At 48.2% G+C, this 14,441-nt stretch overlaps 1 protein-coding gene and 1 long non-coding RNA gene across 4 annotated transcripts in view; one reads left to right on the forward strand and one right to left on the reverse strand.

The window, feature by feature from the left end:
• Nucleotides 1–12: 12 nt before the first annotated feature.
• LOC145723875 (uncharacterized) lies at nt 13–6,820 on the forward strand. Its single transcript, XR_014149230.1, has 2 exons — nt 13–391; nt 5,182–6,820. It is a non-coding gene; the product is annotated as an uncharacterized LOC145723875 (long non-coding RNA).
• Nucleotides 4,373–14,441, reverse strand: part of NPAS2 (neuronal PAS domain protein 2) — a 156,156-nt gene continuing 146,087 nt past the window's right edge. For all 3 annotated transcript variants that reach the window (XM_081833411.1, XM_081833412.1, XM_081833413.1), the window contains exons 17-21: nt 12,797–12,994; nt 10,871–11,061; nt 10,479–10,571; nt 7,759–7,933; nt 4,373–5,775 (exon numbers count right to left, since the gene is read on the reverse strand). In XM_081833411.1, coding sequence (XP_081689537.1) covers nt 5,608–5,775; nt 7,759–7,933; nt 10,479–10,571; nt 10,871–11,061; nt 12,797–12,994 — 825 coding nt within the window. In that variant the 3' untranslated portion in view covers nt 4,373–5,607. The remainder of the gene's footprint in view (nt 5,776–7,758; nt 7,934–10,478; nt 10,572–10,870; nt 11,062–12,796; nt 12,995–14,441) is intronic.

Raw genomic sequence — 14,441 nt, forward strand, 5'->3', positions numbered from 1 at the left:
TGGGGCCCCCGGGGCGGGCCGCGGCTGCGCACTCCGGCCGCGCTCTCGGCACCTGGCTCCTAGCCGCTTAGTTCCCTCCTCCGCTCTGCGAAGGCGCGGTATTTTCCCCCGCCTCTTGTCCTAAGCCTTCAGAGGAAGTAAGAGCCAGGCTCACAGCTGCATGGGAACAGGGCCAGGAAAAGAAGACGCTCCTTTGTTTTACCCATTCTCTCATTGATTTGGCCACCGTTTGCTGAACCTGAGTGCGGTGCGGGGCTGGCTGCGCCGAGAGAAGTCGGAGACAGCTGCCGCCTTGGCAGTGCTCACGTTGAGGAGGAACACTCCTGAACGCGAGTACTTACAGTCCTGGACCGTGGAGCCACCCGAGGGTCGTGTCTGGCCCGATGCCTGGGTGGGTCGCGGTGCAGAAAGCAGGGAGGTTTGTGCTGCGCTGGAAGGATGGGCAGGAGGTAGCCAAGCAGAGAAGTGGTGGAGCGAGGCAGGTGACCGGTCTGAAGCAGTACGGCTTTCTAGACTCTAGGCCGGGAGGTGAGATAGTGTGAGTTTGAGTATTACAGGTAATGAAACATTGAAATTGTCAGGAGGGCACTGCCATGATCAGATTTGTTTTAGAATTAATTTAGCTACACTGAAGAACAGATTAGGAGCAGGGGGGCAAGATAGCAAGGAAACGAGTAGAAAGAAACTACATAATAGAGACAAGGAGGATCTGAATCAAGGCAGTTGCAGTGGGATTTGAAAGAAGCAGGCTGATTTTATAGTTAAACAAGGAGGTAAAATCAAGAGGATTTGGAGAGAGAAGACCAGTGTAGACTCTACATTTAAGAGGTGTGGGAGCGGAGGCTGAAGAAATTAGTAACCTGTCATTAGAGCAGTAGGAAAAGACTTACTTGGAAATATTCTAAGTCAGAAGGAAGCCAGAGTGGTCAACAGGTTCTACATGCTACAGAGTTCAAGTAAGGCAAATATATGGACCCACAAGTTTCTCCAAACAGGAGAGTATCAGTGATATTAGCAAGTTTCACTACTGGAGCAATGGGGAGTGGGAAGGAGCCAGATGAGGACAGAGTAAGGAGTATGGGGGTAAGTTGCTTTCCACCTATGCTGTCTCTTGGGGTATAAAGCCTGGGAGAAGACATACTGAGAGAGGGGAGCAAAAGGCAGGAGACCTGGGGAAGCATTAGGCAGTCAGGTTGGACAAGTAGCTTAGATATATGAGAGATGACAAGGAGATCTGAGGAGGTGCCCAGAGGGATCATTCTGGAGCTTCTCAGAGACTAATAACTGGCTGTCTCCAATCCGGGGATTCTAAGACAGTCACTTGGACCCATGGACCTATGCCTTCTTCATTCTTGATGAACTCCCTTACTTCACAGGAGCACACCATTTAGTGGCTTAAGACAGGGAGGATGAGAGCTAAAGTTTTTTTTTTTTTTTTAAAGATTTTATTTATTTATTTGAGAGAGAGAATGAGAGGGAGGAGGGTCAGAGGGAGAAGCAGACTCCCTGCCGAGCAGGGAGCCCGATGCGGGACTCGATCCCGGGACTCCAGGATCATGACCTGAGCCAAAGGCAGTCGCTTAACCAACTGAGCCACCCAGGCGCCCGAGAGCTAAAGTTTTTGAGCCCTCACATATCTGAAGGTTTTTATTCAACCCTCAAATTCATTACTACTTTCACTTGAATGGAATTTCAGGTTGAAAATAATTTCTCCCCAGCGTTTTGAAGGCATTCTCCATGTCATATGTCACCCTTTGTGATGTTTTATTTTCTCGGAAACATTTTAGGATCTTCTTGTATCTTGAAAGTTGTGAAATTTCAAGCAAATAGACATTCCCCGCCCCCCTCCCACCCCAGGTGGAAATCGACAAAACGTCCCTTTCAGCTCTCAACTGTGCTGCTTTAAGTAAAGGTCAAACAGACAATAAAAACCATTTGGTTTGAAGGGCGCTGATACTCATCAGCCTGGCTGGGGCTCTCATGTTTCAGTCTAGCTCTGTGGGCTCTTCCAGCTTTTTCTCAGCCAAGCCTCAGGAGTCAGGCCAGTCTACTGCTGGCCGCCCACAGACCAAAACCTTTAAGGTGAACTTTGTGTCCTTTGTAAGTGTTCAGTATTTGTTAGCTGGGCTTCTCTCCCATGTCTTTTTACTTTTAGTGATTACCAGGGAATCCTTAAAATGAGACAGGATCTGAATGCTCTGTGTGGGCAGCACGGAAGAAGACCCCAGTCTCGAGGGGGCAACAAACCCTAAGTGCTGGAGGGTCTTCTGGGGCAGATTTGTGCTGGGTTCAGCTGGATGGTCCAATGGGACTTCCTAAAAAAAGCCACTGGAAGATTTTTGAGATGAAAGGGGTGTGGTGGTGCAGAAGGAAGGCGCTAAAGGAAGATGTGTTCAGTAGCAGCATTCCAAAACTTGTGTATTCCAGAGTTCACATTTCAGCCCCTTCTCATGAGCCAAGACTTTACAATTTTCCAAAGACAAAGGTCATGGTTTTTCTGGAAACAAGACAGGGTTGCAAAACAACTTTTTAATGAGCAAAATTAAATGAATCAAAAGCTTAGGGATTAAACTTCCCCTGATGTTATGTGGGTTTAAAGAAATGTGGCACAGTAATGAGTTTTCTGAGTTTATCCAGATTCTCAACATGTATAAGATTTAAGCAATGCTGAATTAAATTAGTAGCGTGCTATACTCCACCCTCTTTCAATGGCTTCCAGCTAGAAACTCCTAGGACAATAAATATGCTGTTTCCATTAAAAAATCTTGCTTTACTTAGAAGGATTCTGACAGCCAACTAAAATTCAAATACAGAAAGATCAGATTTATAAACCTTTGAATTTACAAAACAGTTCAATTACAAAATGGTTCATCTAGTTTCACACAGACTTTTTTGTGGTGTCTAAATGTGGTGAGTCTCCTGATCAGATGGGGGCCCCCAGATGTGGGGCGATGATCGTGTGGAAGCCTGTGGCATGGGCCGTGAAAGGCTTCACCCAAGACAGAATAAAGGAGATATGTTTATTGAATACACGGCAATGGAGCAGTAAGCAGGACAGCAAGGAGAGGGTGTCTGCAATGAGGTAGTGGGTGGGGGCTGTTTCTAAAGAGGGAAGGTGAGGAGGTATGGTGATGTATGGAATTTTCCCTTTTTTGGTAAGTAGCCCATTGGTTATTTAGGGCCTTTGGATATTTTGAGGTGGGTCACCTGCTGGGCCTGTCTGTATTCAGCCAGGGGGTCGCTGTGGGCCCTTTCTACTTTCCATTGCTCAAGCCTGTTTGCCTAAAAGCAGCTTCTACATTTTTATTTTTAATTTCATTTTAAGTAGGTTCCACACCCAATGTGGGGCGCGAACTCATGACCCAAAAATCAAGAGTCACATGCTCCACTGACGAAGCCAGCCAGGCATCCCCAGACTTTTTGTTTTAAAAAAGAGGGTTCATGGGGTGCCTGGGTGGCTCAGTCGGTTAGAGCATCCAACTCTTGATTTCGGCTCAGGTCATGATCTCAGGGTTGTGGGATCAAGTCCCGTGTCAGGCTCTGCGCTGCCTGCTTGGGATTCTCTTTCTCCCTCTCCCGCTGCACCCCCTCCCTCTCTCTGTTAAATAAATAAATAAATAAATAAATAAATAAATAAATAAATAAATAAAAGGGTTCATTTCTGGTCCTTTAAAGAATAAATGATCCTAATGCATGCAAAACATTTAGACTTACCTTTTTTTAGGAATACAATTGTGTGAACAGTAGAACTCCTTTTCTGTTGTCTGTATAGCCTCTCGTGCCGTCCCAAACTGCTCCTCGTCAGAGGACAGAGGCACTATCCCTATTTCACAGGAAGCAGGTGAAGCACAGAGCTGTAGCGACAGACCAAGGGAAGGAACTTCGTTCTCTTGGACCAACATTTGTGGTAAGGGCTGTGCTGAGCATCACCATCTCAGTGATTCTCCATCCTCATGTCATGGTGACGAAGTCTCGGGGGGAAGACAGGATGTCTGTAGTTGGCAGAAGCCTCCTAGATGCTGCTGTTGTTATCTCCCCCTGCTCAACACGATGTGTGTACACACCTCTCACACACAGACACACGAGCCCCACGAGCATCCCGCATAATCTAAGTGCTGGCAGGGGGAGCCCATGAACTCTAGCCCAGATGAGGTTAATTATGGGCTGGGACTGCCTTGATGCAGAATGTCTCTGTCATCTCCACCAGAACCTAACGGGCTGGTGCCCATGCTGCAGCTTAAAAAAACCTAATGCCATTACCTGGTTCATTGATTGCTTGCGATTACCCTTAGGAATATCTTGAAATTAAAAAAAAAAAATTTAAACAATGAAGAAAAGATGTATGCATGCATAGATAACAAGGGACAGAAACTGCCTCCAGAGGAAATTGTACAAATTCGTTAATTTATTACAAAATGGCCACTCACAGAAAAACACAAGAAAACTTTTATACTTTTATATCTGGGAAAGGAACTGGTGTCTCAGATACAAAATAATTTACACATAATCCATACAATTTTATTTTATATAGAAATAGGTCATTATTACAACAGCTGTACAATTCACTACACTTCGTCTTTTAATTACATAAAATCTTCTCTTTAGAAACATCTCAACATAACAAAACATACAAAAAAAGCAAAGTGCATTTTGAAAAGGAGAATCCAATCCTCGGTCTTCTCACGAAAGATCTGTAGAAAGATGCAGCATTCTGACTCAAGGGGCCGGCGCGTGCTGGGATTTCCTCGGGGACCTGGAGCTCCATGGGCCTGCCTGGCTTGGGATACCTCTTCCTCCCATTCCGTCTCGGAGTTCCCGACAGAATTCCGGAATATCAGCTGCATGATTGTGCTTTGCTTTGAGTCTGCCTTTGTAGTTGCAATCAAGGAAGTAAACAGGAACAGTCCAGTGTTTTATTTAGGGGAAACAATAACCACCAGAAAGAGCCTTCTTCCATTAGGTTTCAGACCAGAGGGCGTGGGTCTGCGGCCTGGTTAACAAAGACCATCTGATTGGTGGGCTGTTTTTGTTCCTGGGTCTCCAAGTGAAGTCACAAGACCTCCTTATTTTTAAAACCTGAAAGTGCCTAAGTTATCTCCTCTGTGCAGCTGTGCAAATTAAAACAAAAACCACCATTTAAAAATAATGAAAAATAATCTCTTTATTCTCTCTCTTCAACAGATCTCTGACCCAGTGCTTCTCGAATGCAAAGGAAAGAGGATCAGGAGAGTGAAGGCCAGCTAGCAAGTGTGGATGGACCACAGCCGGCTAGAGGGACCAGTGCGCTCTCGGGGAGGACGTGGCGAGACGTGCCGTCTGCTAAGTGAACTGAGTAATGACGCTTTCGTGGGGCACTCGGTTCCTATCCGAGTATGGCTGTAGAGTGTGCCCGAGAAACACAGAGGCTAGGGAAACACGGCCAGTATTCTGATCATTTTCCACGGCCAGCCACTGCATTCTGGAGATGGTTACCATCCAGGAGTTCTGAAATGTATGCAGTGCGCTCAAAAGCCAAGGGTTTAAACTCCTCTCCCCAGTTCCTGTGGCCACCCCCATGGTCCGTCCATTGGTTAAAGCTGATTGTGACCCGACGGAGGTGCCAGGACTCTACCGGGGTGGCTGCTGGAGGCCCGAGGACTCAGAGAGGCTGCTGACCCTTCGGGGAGGGCGTGAGGGCTGGGGCGGCGGGGGGTAGCCCAGGGTCCCTGGCTGTTGCGAGTAGGTGGAAAGAAGTAGCGAGTCCTGCTCACTGTGCAGAGAGGTTGGTGCCTGCACCTGGAAAGTAAGGACAAAGGGCTAGAGGACTCACCTCCATGGCTGGTGGGGTGGCGGGGCGGGGCGTGTCTTGTGGTGGTGGGACCTTGCGGGGGAGGGTGGGTGGGGAAGAAAGGAGCCTGAGGCTCTGCCAGGTGGGTGGGAATTCGGAAGTCAAGCTCTCTGCCAGCGCTAGGGATTCCTTTGGGCCAGTGGGCCAGGGACCAGGCTTTGGGCACGTCATTTTCTGAACAGGTGCACATGATCTACATGTGGCCTGTATATTTTGGGATGTTGGGACCTGAGACTACATGCAGATCATTGACAGGGCAGAAACCAAACACACATGCAGTCTGCATATTTTTCACCATGGTCCCTGATTCTGTAACCACTCCCAAATACTGCTGTTTGCCAGCCTCCTAATTTGAAGCTCAGAAACTTCAACTGGTCAAACCCTAACTTTGGCACCTTCAGTCCCACCCCTCACTATTCCCATCCATGAAATCTCCCCTGTCCAAACCACCCAGAGCACCCCAGGCACACCTGCGCCTCCACTTTGGCTCAGGCTGTCTCTTTCTTGTTGCAACACTGGCCCTTCCTCTCCATTCACTTCGCCCGCACTTTGGCTCTGCGGCAGGTGCCCCTGGGGCCTTCCTCCATGAAGGCCTCCAGCCACAATGCTCTTACTGGCACAGACCCCGAGCCTGGCCGCTCTGTGAGACATCCCCTCTCCCCACACCGCACCATGAGGGCCCGGAGTCCAGCAAGAAGGCCCAAATGCTCTGTGTCTTCTTAGCCCCATGTCTTGGAGGAACAGGTCCCCATCAACATGTTTGCTGCCAGGGCTGAAGAAAGATGCGGGAGGCCTCTAACTCTGCCCAGACCATCCCTGCCTTCTCCCTTCACCTGCACCCATCTGAAATCACTTGTGTCCTGCAAAATGACAAGGTATGCAAAGCTGAAGTCTTGAGTTGACTGTCCCTATGCTTGAGGCCAGGGAACTTTTGAAAAGTGTATCACGGATGGGTTAGCATCTTTGGAATTAAATTACATTCAAGACCTTCAAGGAGGACTCTTTTCATCTCTATTGCACTGTCCTTAAAATGTCTCAGTCACAACACTCTCCTGTGGTTCTGAAGGTGCCCAAGCAAGGAGGTAGAGCGAAGGGAAAGCCATGGCCTGCCCTGTGGCGGGGGCTGGAGGCCAGGGAGGATGTGCAAAGGACAGGGGCAGGGCTGGGGCAGGAAGGGGTGCTCCGGGCAATGTCGGAGGGAAGGCCAGAGCCTGAGCAGACACTTCTGGTCCCATCTGAACGTCAACCACTGGCTCTCACCCTCCCTCCTTCCAGTGTGTTTGGCACTTGCTTAAAGCAAGCAGTGACCACATGTAAAAGTGCCCCACATTTTCCTAGAAAGCCCCAACTTCAGGCCACATTATTGTATTTATCAAGCAAGTTCGATGAATCTTTAACTAAACATGTAATTTGTATTTGTAGAAGACTTGTGTATAAACACACTAACAAGTTTGACAATCACAGTAATCAGGTCCCACCACCACAATTTTGTTCTCAAAAATATGGACACCGTATAACAATTACTTCTTAAAGATGGATCTTTTTTTTTTTCCCTCAGGCATTAGTCATCTTACTGATTCAAATTTGCCCCGCACTCTCTCATATTCCAAACTACACACAAAGCATACTAGATATAAATTTTGTAAATAGCGTTTGTCAGATGGAATAGTATTAAAGATGGATCTTTTAAGCACATATCAAATGAGGCATAACAGCTGAGTCTAAATTTCTCCTACTAAATATACAAAGACTTTATAAACTTTAAGTATTATAAACTTCATAAACTATAAAGCCTCAAATGCAAATCTGTCTGGAGTTTGTTTCGGAACTGAGGACTAGAGCCACCCTGAAAGCCAGGGAGGAAAGGCCTGTCAGCCCAGGGCTGTGGAGCTCTGTCCTGTGCCTGGGCGCATGCGTGCGGTGGTGCCCACCTGCAGGAAGTGCTGTGGCTGCTGCTGGGCCTGTGCGGGCTGCAGGGGTGACTGCCGGGAGGCGGGGAAGCTGGGCTGGGGCACCGCCTGTCCCATCAGCAGAACGGGGGGTGAGGCGCTGCTGCTGGTGGTGTGCATGTCTGCATTTGGAAACACAGCCTGGCTCTGTGGATACCTGTTTGGTCACGTGGGAAGGAGAAAACAGACTTTTAAGAAAGAGGAGTTGATGTGATACCAGCAGCACAGGCAACGAAAGGGCACACAGATAGACTGGACTTTGTCAAAATCAAAAACTTTGGTGCATCAAAGGACACTATCCATGGATTGAGAAGGCCACCTATAAAAAAGTATTTGTGAATCATATATCTAACAAGGGATTGCAACTCAACAACAACAATACAGCCCGACTACAAAAATGGGCAAAGGGTTTGAACAGACATTTCTCTCAAAAAAAGATACAAATGGCCAATGAGCACAAAAAAAGATGCTTAACATCCTTAGACAATAGGGAAACACAAATCAAAATCAAAATGAGATACCACTTCCTAGTCATGACAATGGCTATTAAGAAAAAAATAAAAAACAAAATAATAAGTGTTGATGAGGATGTAGAGAAATTGGAATCTTTGTGCACTAATAGAAATGTAAAATGGGGGAGGCCACCTGGGTGGCTCAGTTGGTTAAGCATCTGACTGTTGATTTCGGCTCAGGTCATGATCTCAGGGTTGTGAGATTGAGCCCCGATTCGGGCTCCACGCTGAGTGTGGAGCCTGCTTAAGATTCTCTCTCTCCCTCTCTCGTGGCCCCTCCCCCCTCACGTTCTCTCTCTAAAAAATAAAATAAAATAAAATAAAGAAATGTAAAATGGTGCAGCCACTATGGAAAACAGAATGGCAGTTCCTCAAAAAATTAAGCAAAGAATTACCATATGATCCAGCAATTCCACTTCTGGGTATATATCCCAGAGAAGATGAAAGCAGGGACTCAAGCAGATATTTGTACACCCGTGTTCATAGCAACATAGATTCACAATAGCCAAAAAGTAGAAGCCACCCAAGTATCCCCATTGATGGGCGAACAGATAAGCAAAATATGGTATATACGCATAATGGAATATTATTCAGTCTTAAAAAGGAAGTAAATTCTGACACGTGCTAGAGCATGGATGAACCTTGAGGACATTATACTGAATGAAGTAAGCCAGTCACAAAAGGACAAATACTGTGTGACTCCCCTTAGATTAAGATTCCTAGAGGAGTCAGATTCATAAGAGAAAGAAGACTGTGGGGCTGGAGGGTAGAGGGAGCAGGGAGTTGGTGTGTAATGTGGGTCAGAATTTCAGTTTGGGAAGACGAACTTCTGGAGACGGACGGTGGTGATGGTGAATGCCACTGAACAGTACACTTAGAGCTAAAATGGTAAAATTTGTTACATATATATTCTACCACAATTAAAAAAGAAAAAGGTGTTGATGATCATGGACCATGAACAAGAGGCAGAGGAAGGCCATTTAGGAAGCCTCCAGAGGAGCACAGAATAGGAACAGGTGTTTAAAGACGCTATAGAGAAGTCCATTTTGCATTATATTTTTGGAAATGTTATTTCTCTCTGTCATTTATAACAAGATGGGGCATTAGGTCATGTCTGGAGGAGACGGGGAAGGTAGAAATTATTGTGTTGACCAAAAATGGCAGAGTTCCAGAGGAAAGAATTCCCACTTTTGCCTAGTTCACTACATTTTAAGCATCTCTGGAAAGCAATGTAACAAGAGTCTTTGTTTTGTCTAATTGAGAGCACCATCAGGGAATTTAAAGGCGGCTTCCGTAAGTGTGCATTCCCCATCTCGTCCCCACGTGGTTTTTATTGGGATAAAATGAAATGCTGTAGGTACAGCCCCTGCCCCTCAGAAATGTTCAGTGACCATCCACGGCTACTGTTATTGCTGGCTGAGGGAGGACGCAGGAGGAAGGGCTTCTAGGGGCCGGTGCCAGGGGATGGCGTGGGGGAATTAGCTAGCACCATCTCAGCGAACTGCTGACACACACTCAACCAGTGTTTAGAAGAAAGATGTCTGTGAGATAGTTCTACTTCTGCCTCATGTCAAAGAGCTAGGAGCTATTTCCCAGTAGCTTTTCAAGTATCCACTCCTCTATCTCCAGTATCCTTTGTCCGGAGTAATTAAAGCAACAGCGGAGGAAAGCTGCTTCTGGACGTCGGGGCCGCCGGTGGCGAGGAGTCTGGGGAAAGGAGAAGGTGGCGTGTCTGGGAGGAAAGGAGAACCCACATCTGCAGGGTTTCACAGCCCCGTGGCTCGGCGCCAGAGCCCCAGAGCAGGGGAGCTTCAAGTGTGCCTGTGGAACTTGCCGGTATCTGCTGGTCAGACGGGGCCATGGGGGGGCCTGGGGAGGGGGCTCAGGCTACATTTACCTGGGTTGTTACCAAGGGTGAAGGACCCGTAAAGATGCTTGAAGATGATGACAGATAATTGTTTCCTTCAGGTCCTGTTCTAAGCATGGGATGCTGACCCACAGTTTTATCTTCTTCAATGGGAAACGGAAGAAGAGCTAAGGGGGTGTCCCTGCAAAGGGTGTGGACACACTTTGACCTTGCCTTTGGTGCGGCTCACACGAGCACTGCTGGTCCAGGCCGATGAGAACCCTGCCAGCCCGAGAGCGCTCAGTGCGGCTCTCGGCCTCCTCCCTCCACCCGGGGCCACCTACTTGACTTGCCGTCCAGTCCTGCTGACCTCTGAGGGCTGCCTCGCGTCACAGGACCCAGGCATCATGGGCTGGATGGGCTGGCTCAGCAGCAGCCTTGGGGCAGAGGAGGAGATAAACGGGAAACTTGAACCAGCGCCCAAACTGTGGACCCGCGGGCCGACGGCAGCGCCTGCCCAGCCCGGCTGGGCCCCTTCTGGCTGCCCCGATCCCCAAGGCGCCTGCTCTGCTCTCGGAGGATGAGGAGTGCAGCCACCCGAGCCCCCGGCCCTCTCTTGCCACTCTCTTGGCTGGGATCACCTGAACTCTGCCTCCATCTACAACAGCAGGAAGGCTGCAATGGTCCCTGGAAAGCTGCACCTCAGCTGTCTTTCAAACAAGCGCAGTCTCTGTACCTGAGCTGCCGATCATGGCTGAAGGCTGGGCTGGGCCGGCATTGGCTGCCGTCCTGGGAGGCAGAAGCGAGCGTGGTCAGGCTCAGAGCTGGCGGGAGCACTGCCGTGGCGCTGCTGAACTGGGGCGTCAAGCTGCTCACCGAGGGGCCGCTTCCCGGCATCAGCTGCGAGCTTCGCATTGGCCTTGGACCCTGGAGCAGTCGTGTTAATGAGAAAGGTAAAACTCAGACTCAACTCAGGAGTCATCTCTCCAGGAACCCCCCTTCCCAGAACCCCTTTCTTCTACCCACCTTGGCCCTTCCTCTTAGGACCCACGAGTTTTTTGAACTATTTTGATCTTGTGACTCTTCCCCGTTGGATCATAAGCACCTCAAGGATTCTTTGAATCCCTCGGGCCTAGAACAGTGTCAGGCTCTCGGCAGGCAAGGAAAATGTGCATGAACTGAACTACCTTCTGCTTCACTGATTCTGACACCTGGACCTCCTTGCTCTTTCTCTCCAACTCACCAGGAGTACTCTGGCCTCAGGGCCTTTGCACTGGCTGACCCCTCCATGTGGAATACTCTTCCCCCTAATACCAGTATGGTTCATTCTCTCATCCCCTCAGGTCTTGGCTCAAATATTATCTTCTCTAAGAGAAGGCCACCTATTTAAAACTCCAGCCCACCCCCCACCTTCACCAGTGGTCCCGCATCACCACCTGACAGGTTGTGATCTTTGCTTGTTTGCCTCTCTCTCCTGAGTTGGATCAGAGATGCTTTTTTTCTTTTCTCTTTTGTTCACTGCTGTCTCTCAGTGCTTAGAACTTAGTACCTAGCATGCGGTGAGCACTTGACAAATACTTGTTGAGCGAAATCATAACTAAATGAGGGAATGGGCTTGGATTTGCTTTTGCTTTTTGGGTTTTGCACTGTTTCGCCGACCATCCATTCATATGATGGCACCACAGTGTTTTAACTGTCCGAGCACCCATGAAATCTTTCAATGCTAGTGTAGGTCCTTCCTCAGTGTTTTCTTTTCTAGATTCTTCTTGACTATTCTCATTAATTTCTCTCTTGACCTTTAGAATCAAAAGGCTGCATTTTAAAGGAAAACCCTTAAGTCTGGGTGAAGATGGGCCAAACTCTTAAATGTGTACTTTCTACCTTTTATTGTACATTATCTGTTTACATTCCCAGAGGACCCATGGGACTCGAAGCTCCTTGGAGTCAAGACCAGTCTTATTCACGTCTTTTCCCCTGGGGGATGGTGAATAAGAGGGGCTCAGCAGATGTTTACTGGACCCATGATGACGTATGCCAATATGAGGCTTGAGGAAAGGCTGTATCTTGCCTCCCAATCTTTGGTCTTCCAGAAGCAGGGGCTTAGGACTTCTTAGTTGCATTCAATTCAAGTGCCATTGATTGATGAAGACTGTCAGATTGCAAGGTCACTGTGGCTTGTAGTAGGCAGTAATGGCTGTGAGGGAAGGGCTTGGTGGGGACTGGAAGGGGCATGCTGGCCCCAGGGAAAGGGAAAATGAACGGAAGTGGATATAACCTGTGTTCTCACACTGAAAATGGCTAAAACCAAGAGCAGGTGATGAGGACGGAGCACACACACGTGGGGACATATGGCTGTCGGTGTGAGTGTCTGGGTGTCCATATCTCCCTCCCACCCCAGTCAGGATCAAAACTGAAAGTTTCAGCTGCAGGATACCATTGAGGTATTTTAATATATTAATAAAACACAGGAGGAAACTATTACAACTTGGGGCTTCAGAGCATCTTAGAATAAGGAAAGGAAAACCCCACACCACCATAATCTAGCCCCAGTCACAGAAGAGGAATGGCTCAATAGGTTTCCAGGTCAGGGAGGCTGCGGGACTCAAGTGTGCCCTGGTCTGCTTCAGTGGCAAGGACAGAGTGTGAAGACGAGCACGCTGACCTGGGTTGATATCACACTGGATTCTCTGAGCAGGTGCTGGTTCGCCACCTGGGCAGAGCCAATCTGCCCTGGAAGCTGAGGGCTGGCCACGAGCTGGGGCTGGGAGCCTGGGGCCGACCTCTGCTGGAGTTGCTGCTGAGCTTCGGGCCGCGGGGCGCTGCTGAAGCTCAGGGATACAGCCGGCTGCTGCAGAAACATCTGGAAGCAGAACAAGAGGGCCTTTAAGGTTGGGATCCCAGGTGCCTTCACTTTCAGGTGTTCGCCTTCACACACCAAGGTGTCTGAACCTTCTTTGTATTCCCTAGCCACGGTAAGAGGTCAGCTTTCTTGCTGTCTCTGACCTGCCTGGGAAGAATTAATTCACTCAACATGGGGGCGCTGGAGGCTATCAATTCATGAGCACGGTGCGAGGGCCCTGGAGATGGAACAGTGAGTTGGAGGGACACTGACCCTGGCTTCGAGAAGCTATGGTCTAGCAATGGAGGTCTAACATGATGAAAGATGCTTAGACCTGGATGGCCTATAAATGAGTTGACGTACTTATATAGAGTCTGGGCTGGCTTATCGGCTCCTTATGAGAGAGAAATATCTTGTGAATGGAATGAGTGGTGGCCGAGGGTGGGCTAACCTGCGCCACAGTCTGCACCATCCTGGCAGCAGGACCAGGCCACTGACCGGGGCATGTACCCGCACTGGGGTTGGCATCTTCAACCCAGTGCTCCCAGCTGAGATGGCAAACCTGCCCCCATTAATGAGGTGACTCTGCATTCCCAGGAAGGCACCTGTGATATGTTGGCTTGGCAATCTTAATTTGAGAGGTTTAAGGGAATTTGATCAAGTTTGTAGAATGTTCGAGAGTTTGTGAGAACCTCGATCTACCTCATTTGTAGGTCTGGTGTATTTGATTTAAAAGAGCTGATTAAGTGCTTAGAAAGATTTCACTTAGGGGCGCCTGGGTGGCTCAGTTGGTTAAGCGACTGCCTTCGGCTCAGGTCATGATCCTGGAGTCCGGGGATCGAGTCCCGCATCGGGCTCCCTGCTCAGCGGGGAGTCTGCTTCTCCCTCTGACCCTCCCCCATCTCAAGCTCTCTCTCTCTCTCTCATTCTCTCTCTCAAATAAATAAATAAAATCTTTAAAAAAAAAAAAGAAAGATTTCACTTCTTAAGTTTATAAGCCTACCTTGTTAGGCACCTGAAATGTTTGAAGGATTTAGATATATCGAACTTGTAGATTAATGGCTTTTGTAGATACTGTTGATTATTTACAATTTGTTAAATCTATAAACTAACATAAATAAAAACAAGTAAAAGCACTGCTATTTTTAGACCAAATTAGATTTGTAAATAAAATGTAATCTGTAAATTGACTCTAAAGGCCTAAGAAGAACAACCTTAATACTTTCAATCATAATTTAAACCTAAGACCTGTAACTAGCTCTTTCAACCAAAGGTCCTTGTGGGCACTGAAAACTGCCATTATCTAATATGTCGGATTCTTGACAAGCAGTATTCCCCTCCCTTGTAGACCTGGGGCTTTGACTTCTTCAGGAGGGAGGCCCTCTTCCTTCCAGCATCTGGGGTTTTAACCCTGCTTCCTGTACTCAGCTCAGGACAACCTCCAAGCCAGTGGAGAACCGACATGCTG

Source organism: Leptonychotes weddellii, chromosome 10, assembly GCF_054177405.1.
Source record: "Leptonychotes weddellii isolate Sample4059 chromosome 10, ASM5417740v2, whole genome shotgun sequence".
Lineage (NCBI taxonomy): Eukaryota > Metazoa > Chordata > Mammalia > Carnivora > Phocidae > Leptonychotes > Leptonychotes weddellii.